Below are 11,337 nucleotides of genomic sequence, written 5' to 3'. Positions count from 1 at the left end.
TAACACACACAGGGTCACCCATGTCACGAGTTTTGCTCGTCTGCAGCTTGAGGGGCAGTTCCCCTCAAACCCCTGCACCGATCTTCTTGAAAGTTGGCAGACTTTGTGGCCTCAGTAAGAGCTACCATCCCTGCGGTTTTCACCCCCCTGTGTTGTAACACATAGATGTGACAGGAGTTTTACTTTCAAGAATTTGGGGTACAGTTCCCCCAAAATCCCTGCACCAATCTTGAAACTTGGCAGGCTCTGTGGCCTCACCAGGGGCCACCACCCCTGCAGTTTTCACCTCCCTGTGTTGTAACACATAGACATGACAGGAGTTTGGCTTTCAAGAATTTGGGGTACAGTTCCCCCAAAACCCATGCATTGATCTTCTTGAAGCTTGGCAGATTTCATGCTCTCAGCAGAGGCTACAATCCCTGCAAGTTTCATCCAAATCGGACAAAAAACAACAAAGTTATAGATATTTCATTGATTTCCCCATTATACCCTATGGCTGGATCTCCGAGACGGCTCCGAAGCTTCGGAGCCACTTCGGCTGGATCAAGGCAGAAACCCAGTCCAGAGCTCCGAATTGGATCGCTGCCATCCGAAGTGGCCGGATCCGAAGCTAGATTGGATCGCTGCCAACTCGCACAGGCCTACCAAGTAGTAAACAATGAAGAGAGGTATGGAGTGAAGGACCCCTCTGAAGGTGTCAGTATACCCTGTTGTGTGTCACAAGCTAATTATACATAAAAGCCAGAAATGTGTGACTGGGGAATTACTCTTTGGGCAAGTAAAGGATTCTGCCTTAAGTGTCTTTCCCCAGATCATTCATGAAGTTTGTCAAAACGGAGAACTGAGCCAAGGTCTCCCAAGTACTCGGACAGTACCATGTTCCCTCTAATTTAAGATTACCATTCATTCATACCTCAAAAGTCTCAGTCCCTCTGATGTTTCTGTCATCAAATACTGTGGAACTACCAAACCTACTTCTGTTTTAGTTAATGTCACCACATTCTTGTGTGACTCTTTGGAAGCCAACTAATAGCCATTTTAACATTAATCATCATGTTAGAGGCTCCGACGAGTGTGTCTGTTTGACTTTCAGAAAAAGATGTATTCTTGTGACTCAGCTAAATAATTTAGCCAGACACAGACACAACTTCTGTGAGCTTTCCCATAAGGAAGCCAGCTGGTAGTTTAGAATCTTGTTAGGGACCTCAGGCAGCACTACTAAAAATGATAGTATCTTAGTTTCATGTACAGATGTAACTCTTTAGTAATCCTCAGATTTTCTGTATAGAATTTTCTTTTGTCATCAGAGAGATCTAGCAGCCTGGATTCAAATGCCAGATTGAACAGATGGGTTTGGGAGTAACCTCAAAATACCTCCTTATCTGGAAAATGAAAACCAGATGTTTTGCGGAAATAAAGTTGTGATTTAGATGTACTTCACTGGCCAAAAATTCATCATAACCCCATATTATGATATAACATTATGACTATATAAGATTTACAGGGTTTTTATCAGTTTCCGTTCAGTTAAGAACATTTTAATGTTCTGCAAAGCAAATTTTATGACTAAGCAAATTTTATATATTGTGGGAATGACTTTCAGTATGGACTGAACTGTCAAACTTTGCAGTAAGAGCATTATGTAGCCTTGGTTTCTGAGTAGGGATCTGTTCTTTAGGAATGTTGTTATCATAATCATGAATTACTATGTAAAGTAACCTCATAAAATGTTGCATGTGTCACACAAAGATGGGACTGAAGCTAGTTCAGGTTTACCCATTGACTGTCCTCACATGCTTGCTTAGAAAGCCAAAATGGTTCCAAATTAACAACAAGAATTTTTTCTTGTATTTTCAAGTTTACACTATTTTGAATTATTTTTATAATACATATATGCACTTCAAGGGATTCTAGATGTCACCAAGGAACAATTGTGCGCAGAGAGGGGGATTATTTTGTCTTCACTTATCTGCCAGAGACCTGTATTGTGCTGAGCTCTTCTATTGGCCATGCTGTCTGACACCTACTCACATTAAGTAGTATGTATACTCCAAAAATCATCTTACTGAAACAAATAGGATTTATCCTGGAGTTAATAGTTTCTCAGCATGAGTAAGAGTAATGGCACCCAACCATTGTATGGCTCAGGGGAGGTCCATGGATCCCTTATGGGGTCAGTATGCAAGGTCAATCCATGGATGCAATCTAGAACCCAGGCCCAACCCCACGTGCCTGGATCCAGCTGTGCCCTGGCATGATCTTACATGCAAGGCCTACAGGACTCTCCAGAGGTCCAGAATGTTGGCAGCAGTGGAGCAGCACTTAATATTGCCACTGTTCCCCTGCCACCAAATTTCCAGATCCCTGGGGAACCCCATGGGCCAGCTCTGTGGGCTAGATTGGGCCTGCAGGATGGAGGTTTAGCACCCCTGAGTGAGATGACAGTATGATCTGGCATACATGTGAACTGAAGCAAATATGCTAAATTCTAAAGTATATCCTTATTATCTTAGCATGCCTTGGTCAAGTAAATGTCCTTGGCACACCCTAGGTCTCTAGCAGTCAAATGAAGACAAAATCTTCCCACTCTGTGTGCAGAATTGATCTTTAAGTGACTTCTACAAATCCATGTAATAGGTTTTCCCTTTCTGTGCCAGTCTCAAAAGAGGAAAAGGGGATTTGGCAGGTTAATCTATGTAGCACATACTCTGCCAACCAAGCCCTTACTTTTTCTCACCAGAACTCTTTAGCAGCTCAAAATAATCACCTGTGATAGCTGTGCACAGCTCTGGCACTGTAATCATGCCATGAAAATTTCTATTGCAGCTGGTCCTTTTACATTTACATGAGGTGGCTTGGATTGGATTTTTGGGAGTCTTGGTAGACCACAGACTCAATATGAGCGTGCAGTGTGATGCAGGTGCACAAAAGGTGAAGGCAGTTTTGGGCTGCTTCAATAAAAGTATTAGGTGAAAGACACAGGAGGTGATAGCGCCTCTTTATTCGGAACTGGTTAGTCCTCATCTGGAGTACTATGTGCAGTTCTGGGCTCCACATTTTCAAAATGATCTGGAGAAGTTAGAGAGAGTCCAGGGGTGGGCAATAAAAATGATCAAGGGCTTGAAAGGCAAGTCATATGAGGAAAGGCTAAAGGAGCTAGGCATGTTCAACTGGTGGAAAAGGCACTTGAGAGGGGATGTGACAGCAGTGTTCAAATACTTGAAGGGCTGCCATAAAGAAGATGGAAAGCACCTTTTATCTCTTGCTGCAGAGAGGAGGATGTAGACCAATGACTTGAAGTTGCAGCAAGTAAATTTAGATTGGATATCCAGAAAAACTTCTTCACTGTGAGAATAGTGAGTCAGTGGAATAGACTGCCTAGGGAAGTTGTGGACTCTTCATCACTGGAGGTGTTCAAGAGGTTGGACAGCCACTGGCTGGGGATGATCTAGGCATAGCTATGCCTATTTTCTACCATGGTTATTTCCCAGGCTTCTGGGCTTTGCTGGTTGCTCCTGCCCCTACTCCTCCCCCTCCCTCTTAGCTGTGTTGGCTACCTCTAAGGCTGGGGAGTTCAACTGGGGTGTGCCGATTTTCCTGCTAGGAGCAAAGCCTAAGGTCTCTGGCTAGAGAATCACCATGATTAGACCGATCACAATATTTGGGGTCAGGAAGGAATCTTACCGCATGGTCAGATTGGTGCAGACTGTTGGGGGTTTTGCCTTTTTCTGTAGTGACAGGCATGGCCCTCTCCCCAAGACATATTGAGCATATGCTGACAACATTTTAAAGAAGCAGGACATTGGTTCCCATTAGGGCTGTGTGAAATTTCACTGGGTCTTTTGTTTTGAAGCTGTTTCGACACATTTTGAGCGTGAAACAGCAACATCGAAATTAAGCAAAAGGCTTCGAAACAAAACAGGGGCACTTAAAACGTTTCAAAAGTTTCAAAATGTTTCAATTTTTGAAGCTGGGCTTACTTGCATCACCTCCCAAGGGAAGCCCCCGATACTCACTTGCCACGTCTTGATCTCTAGTTGAAGTGCAGAAGGTTCCCATCTGGTTAGTACTTGCTCAGAGATGTCACCTGCAGACATCCTTGGGGCTCCACCTCCCCTACACCCCTTCCATGTGCCAAGCTGATGGACTTAGCCATATGGCAGATGGTTTGAGCTCTCTCAAATGCCAGTGTGTGTGGTGTGGCCCCAATCTAGCCTTCAATGGATTTTTATGGGCACAGCATCTGGATGCACACTGGTTGCAGGATGGTGGTTCTTCTTCCTATGTTTGGCCTATAGAGTGTTCAGCATACCCAGGAGGTCACTCTCCCTCCTTACAGCTATGTCAAGCCGGTCAATCCGTTCTGGTCCTCTACCCGGAGTCCCTGAGAGCCTCTGGTCCCTCAGCCTCAGGAGCAATAAATATGACTGCTGTCTCTGGCCCGACGGGTAACATGAAATTACAAAGGAAACAGAAAAAGAAATGAATCAGGGAGGTAGCAATCTCTCCTCCCTACTCACGCATCCTTGCATGTAAATCAAGAGGTAGTCCCTTGGTGTCCTTCCCTTGTCCAGTGCTGGGTGTCACTCAGCCGGAAAGTAAGCTCCTCTTCAGGACTTGGCTGTATGTCCCTGACTTGAGGCAGCACCAGGTGTACCAGCTGGGAGCACACAGCTGCCTCCAAGCTGTTGCTCCCTGGCTTCTTCCCAGCAGCTGGCTTTTAAAGCTCACTGCTGGTGCTGCCTGATGACATCATCATCCTGCACCAGTCCCAGCTGCACAAGTAAATGGTTGATGAAGCGCACAGGTGGCTTCTCCAGATCTGCCTACTCTTCACTGCTGTGCCTGCACCAGGTAAGTATTCCCTGTCATGGGGCTTTTGGCTGTGGCGCTTTTCCAATGCTGTTCAGCCCTAGGAAAGGGGTCTCCACCCCTTTACTTTCATCACTCTACGACACCAGGGTTGAGGGTAGTCTTATGTAGAGTTTAAATTATGGTTGTATGGAATGGTTTGGATAGGGATGATCTTGCCTCAGGCAGGAGGTTGGACCAGATGACCACTGGAGGTCCCTTCCAGCCCTGCTTCTCTATTACTGTGACTCATTTTGGAACATTCAAGGTCAAAATGAAAACACCATGAAGCTTACCTTTGTTTACATTACAGGTGGGGGCTTTACATCTAAACGAGGGACCTTTGGAAATATTGGAAAACTGGAAACTATGATGAGTGTTTCCTACGGGCGAATAGAAGAGCTAGTATTCTCTGGAGCTGCTACTGGAGACATTTACATTTGGAAAGACACACTATTGCTTAAGACAGTTAAAGCCCATGACGGACCAGTATTTGCTATGCATGCATTGGATAAGGTATTCATCACCTGCTACTGTCTATTATTTTCATTCCAATTCATGATTTTGAAAGTGGATAGCTACACACTGTAGGTAGAATTCTGTTTCCATGTGCACCAAAAATGACACTTATACACAGGCTTACAGATCTGTTACCCCTACAGCATGGATTTGTAAGTGGGCATTCATAGACTGAACATTAGTAATGTAGTATGCACTGGCTGCATGCATATGCAGCTACATGTGTGCACTTGTGGGCATGTGGGTGGATCCAGGAGGCAGGGCAGGAGGGTAACTACCCCCCACATTGGCAGTGCATGAGCAGTGAGCTCTTTGTGCTCATCAGCTTATCAACACAGCTCCTGGCCACTTCCTGCCACCCTTTCCACTGCAGCTAAATTCGACAGCAGCCAAGGACCAGCGAGCAAGAGGGTTAGGGAACCAGCAGTGACATTTACCCCCTGGGTTCTGGATCTGTACCAGTGGCAACTCTGGCCAGGAGATGTACTCCCAAGCCAAACAACTCAGAGAGCTTGCTGCATGTGTACTGTACAGCCAAAGGGACCTGCAACCATACTGACCCCAAGATCTGCCCATGCCTGTGTCTAAACCTCAAAAATACATGTGGCCAGAATCCCATGACTACCTGGTGTTAGACTGAGGAAGACCCCTTGTGTTTTAGTCCCAGTACTAGAGTGGTTAGGGTACTTGCCCAGAAGGCTAGAGATTATAAGCCCCTTCCCCCTTGCCCAGAGAGGTTTGCCCTGCATCTTTCTGATTTCCCAGCACAGTGCTCTAACTGCCATATCACAGATTATGCATTATCCAGTGCCCTCTCCAGCACTAGTTTTGAACCTGGTCCCTAGGCAGCCAAGAGCAGGAGGTATGTGGAGCCATGGAAAAGCAAGTAATTCATAAGATATGTGGCTTGGTAAAATCAATGCTGCCTTGAAGAGGAGCAAGCCCTAGGTTCTTGCCTGGCTGCTACCCTCTACATGAGGCAGAAACTTTCCCACTGCTAGTTTGTTATAATTTTCCATGTATAGACTCTAATTAGTAGAAGGCTATCTTACATTCACCCCCTGCAAACTGCTGTGGCTGAGAAAGCAGTGACAGGGAGCAAGGGACCAGACACCTGCTCCTTATTTCTCTGCGTCTGTCCCCACCATGCCTGCCCCCCACCATGTGCACCCTGCCACACGTCCCCTTGTCACCTGCTCCTCTATGCCTGCCCCCATCCCTGCCCCTTGTACCTGTGCCTTTGCCCCCACTCTCTGCCTCCCCAGCCCCTGCTCCACCCTGCAGGCCACCCCACCCACCCATTGTCCCCTTGCAGCCTGCTCCTCCATGCCTATACTCTTCCCCTTATGCCCCCTGCCACCTCTTCCCCTTATGCCTTCCCTACCTACTCTCTGTCCACCCTCCTGTTTAGCTTCCATTGCAGCTGTGCTCCTCCAGAGCACCAGAAGCAGCTGCAGCTCCTCACCAGGTTGGCTGCGACTGGAGGGACCATAGCAGAAAGTAAGAGGGGTAGGGCAAAGCTGTAGGAAGGGGAACCGAGTCAGGGGGCAGCCAATGGGAAGGAAGGCTTCAGGTTCCTGCTACATGGTCTCCCCTATGCTCCCTGTGGCTGCAGTCCCTCTCCCCCACTAAACAAGCTATTCCAGCCCAGGGCCAAAGCTGGAGCGGAGTCACCACCTACTATGGGGCAGGTACTTGAATCCAAGATGAGGCTTTTCCCCCCCATGCTAACTGGGGGAAAAACGTTATCTTGGATTTGAGTAAATTTGGTAGTTGGAGATCTCTGCAAGTCCCCCAAAACTGTTTTTATCATGAAGCTGTTCATGGAGCATGTGCTCCCATAATATAACTAGATCCATTATTCATTAAAATATCCCTGTTACATGGGCAAGCAAGAGTTCCAACAGCAGGGATTTTCTTGTTTTCAGGATAATTTGCCCCGTGTCAGAAGTGTTTCTTTTTTCTTGTAATGTCTTTATTAAATTCTTACAAGAAATTTCATATTTCATAGATTTCATAGACATTAGGGCTGGAAGGGACCTCGGAAGATCATCGAGTCCAGCCCCCTGCCCAAAGGGCAGGAAGTCAGCTGGGGTCATAGGATCCCAGCAAGATAAGCATCCAGTTTGCTCTAGAAGGTGTTCAATGTAGGCGCTTGAACCACCTCCGGTGGCAGGCTGTTCCAGACCTTGGGGGCTCGGACAGTAAAGAAATTCTTCCTTATGTCCAGCCTGAAACGGTCTTGTAGTACTTTATGACCATTCGACCTAGTTGTCATCCCTTGGGGCGCTCTGGTGAACAAACATTTTCCCAGATACCGTGGCAACAAATGTGGCAACCTGTATCATAGTGGATATTTCATAAGCTGTGCCTTCTTAAAAGATTATTAGGTGCTAAATTATGACTCCAGATATGTTCACAGAAGCTGAAGTTGATATATATGCTTTCCTGAGGTCTAAACAGTTTGATCCTAAGAATTGCAGTTGCAGGAAGCTACTGTCTATAAACATCTCTGTTTATTAAACAAAGTTTTAGATGGATCCTTCAGCAGTGCTTGCTGTCTCTAACATGTTATAATTTCTGTTTTTCAATCTGTTTTCCTTTTTGATGTGGGAACTATCTCTTCTAAACAACTTTCTTTCTCTCTTCCACACTAAACTTGTGTGGCAAGCCACAACAGTCTTAAAAGAATCTAATGGGACACCTGGTTGAGAATCACTTGTCTACACTCTCTCCCCTGAGGTGTACAGTGGTCCTGAAGACCACATACTCTGAGTAAGACTGTGTGATAAACACACCAAAAAAACTTTTACCGTGAATAGTTTACTATGGAGGCATCTCTTCCTCTGAATTAGCTTTGTAATGTTACAATATCAGTTTCTAAACATATTCCTCAAATTGTGTTGTACAGGGTTTTGTAACAGGTGGAAAAGATGGAATTGTGGCACTCTGGGATGATATGTTTGAGAGATGTCTGAAGACATATGCTATTAAAAGAGCAGCATTATCTCCTGGCTCTAAAGGTATCATTTTTTCAATATGTACTAAGAAAAGGTATATGCATGAAGGTTAGTGAAATGGGATAAATATGTGTGCACGATTATGACGGGTAAAGGAGGTGACGGGCACATGGGTGTGCAGTTTCAGTATTGTAACAGGAATGGTGATGGTAAACTATATATATATTATGGACTGTCAAGTGAACCAGACCAGTCACAAGACAGAACTGTAAAGGTGTAGGCCTATTTATTTATTTATTTATTTATTTATGTATATAGAAATATATATTTTTGTAAAAAATAAAATTGTTTGAACTATATACAAATAGGTACAAAAGTGGTGCTTAAAAATGTGTTTATGCAGTAGCTGCACTGAAACTTGCAGCAGTTTCCAAAGAGGTAAACTGCATCAGTTCTGGATGGATTGTCTGTGGGTACCTGTAGTAACTTCATTATATGCAAGTTTTATAGATTTTATAGACATTATGGCTGAAAGGGACCTTGGAAGATCATTGAGTCCAGCCCCCTGCCCCAGGGGCAGGAAGTCAGCTAGAGTCAAAGGATCCCAGCAAGATAAACATCCAAATGTTTCTTAAAAGAGTTCAGAGTAGGTGCTTGCACCACCTCCGGAGGCAGTCTATTCCAGGCCCGGGGGGCCCAGATAGTAAAAAAGTTTTTCCTTATGTCCAGCCTGAAACGGTCTTGGAGGAGTTTGTGACCTTTTGACCTTGTCGTTCTTTGGGGCGCTCTGGTGAACAGGTGTTTCCCCAGATCCTAATGTACTTATAGGCAGCCACCAGGTCCCCCCTGAGCCTGCGGTTTTCCAGGCTGAAGAGTCCCATGGCTCTCAGCCTCTCATTATAGGGCCTGGTCTCCTGCCCTGTGCCATGGCTCTCCTCTGGACTCTCTCAAGCTTTTCCACATCCTTTTTAAATTGTGGAGCCCAGAACTGGATGTGGTACTCCAGCTACGGCCTCACCAAGGCTGAGTACAGCAGGAGGATGACATCCTGGGATTTGCCTGAGCAGCATCTATGGATGCAAGCCAGAGTTTTGCTCACTTTACCAGCTGCAACATTGCACTGGTGGCTCATATTCATCTTGTGGTCAATCATGACCCCCAAGTCCCTTTCGGCTGTGGTGCTATCAAGGATAGCACTGCTGAGCCTATAAGCATGCTGCAGGGTTTTTTTTCCCAAAGTGGAGTACCTTGAATTTTTCAGTGTTGAACACCATCAGGTTTTCATCCACCCATTTTCTGAGCCTATCCACCCATCCATTTTCTGAGCCTTAGCCTGGATTACCAACCTATCCTCAGGTGTGGGCACTTTACCCCAAAGTTTGGTGTCATCGGCAAACTTGGCCAGTCCACTTCTGATACCAATGTCTACATCATTAATAAAGATGTTAAAGAGTATAAGCCCAAGGACGGAGCCTTGAGGGACCCCACTGGTCATGGTGCACCACGATGATTCACTTCCATCTATTACCACTCTCTGGGTCCGACCTCAGAGCCAATTCCCCAGCCATCAGACTGTGATGTAGCCAAGGCTGCAGTTGGCCAACTTTTCCATGAGGAGATGATGGGACACCATATCAAACGCTTTTTTAAAGTCAAGATATATGATGTCAATCTCTTCTCCCTTGTCCAGGTGATATGTCACCTTGTCATAAAAGGAGATGAGTCTGGTCAGGCAAGTCCTACTCACAACAAACCCGCACTGGCTAATCCTCAGGATGTTGCCATCAGCCAGTTTGTCAAGAATGGTATAGAGGACAGGCTGATAGGCCTGTAGTCCCCTGGATCTACTTTCCTCCCTTTCTTGAAGATAGGCACCACACTGGCCTTCTTCCAATCCTTGGGCACTTCACCTGAGCGCCATGAATTCTCGAAGATCTGTGCCAGTGGCAGAGCTATGATGCCTGCCCGCTCCTTAAGTACCCTGGGGTGTAAACTGTCTGGGCCAGCTGACTTGAAGGTGTCCAGCCTCTCAAAGTTTTCCTTTACATGGTCTACATGGATGTAGGGTAACAGTTCTCCCTTACCCTGGCTGTCCCATACAGTATTAAGCAGGGCGGTCCCTTGGGACTTTTTAGAAACCTGCATTAAGCAGGTTGGCTTTCTCCTGGGTGTCGGTTGTCAGTTGTCCCATTTGGTTTAGCAGGGGTCCAGTGTTACCTTTGCTTTCCCTCTGGCTCCCCACATATCTGAAAAAGGACTTTTTATTGTCTTTGATACATTACTACAGCTATGTTTATTTCTAGGTCAGTGTTTTCAAATTTCCCCCTCACTTCCATGGGCTCAGAGAAAGGGTCTGACAGTAAGGAAAAGGGAGGGGGGGGGGTGCTGTAGGAGAAAAGTTGCAGAGGGAAAGGGGGCTATCTGACCACCCAGATTTATTTTTCCTGCTGTAACAGTGGAAGGGGGGACACATTCAAAGCAAACCTCCAATTATTAGATTCTATAACTGGAAAATTCTATCAAATGTATAAATTTTCCATATATGGAATCTAATTATTGAGGGGGTCATCTTATAATCAAGGCCATCTTATATTTAAGTAAATATGGTATGTTTTGCATATTACGGTATAAGTACATTAAACAGATTTTGATAATGGACACTGTAAGATAAAATAATAATTAAGGTTTTTCCTTTGAATTTTCAAACAAAAAGTTCAAATACGTATATTTTTATTCTTCAGGTTTACTACTGGAAGACAACCCCTCCATTCGTGCCATTACCTTAGGACATGGGCATATACTAGTAGGAACTAAAAATGGAGAGATACTTGAAATTGATAAAAGTGGTCCCATGACACTGCTTGTTCAGGTACAATACTAGCTTTCTTCATCAAAGTATACCTCATCTAAATGCACAAAATTCTATGGTTTCCCCTGTTGCATTTTTCCCTTCCCTTCATCCTTTTGGCCAGTCACTCCCCATCCATCCTTCTCCCTCCTCATACAG

The 11,337-nt window shown here is 45.3% G+C and overlaps 1 protein-coding gene across 1 annotated transcript in view; it reads left to right on the top strand.

Annotated features, from left to right (window-relative positions):
* EML6 (echinoderm microtubule associated protein like 6) overlaps positions 1-11,337 on the top strand; it is a 316,078-nt gene that overhangs the window by 228,553 nt on the left and 76,188 nt on the right. The window contains exons 18-20 of the mRNA XM_025201579.1: positions 5,165-5,367; positions 8,282-8,393; positions 11,072-11,199. Coding sequence (XP_025057364.1) covers positions 5,165-5,367; positions 8,282-8,393; positions 11,072-11,199 — 443 coding nt within the window. The remainder of the gene's footprint in view (positions 1-5,164; positions 5,368-8,281; positions 8,394-11,071; positions 11,200-11,337) is intronic.

This window comes from Alligator sinensis, unplaced genomic scaffold (genome assembly GCF_000455745.1).
Source record: "Alligator sinensis unplaced genomic scaffold, ASM45574v1 scaffold432_1, whole genome shotgun sequence".
Classification (NCBI taxonomy): Eukaryota; Metazoa; Chordata; order Crocodylia; family Alligatoridae; genus Alligator; species Alligator sinensis.
Note: the sequence above shows the minus strand (reverse complement) of the source record. Positions and strands in the feature narration are given on the sequence as shown.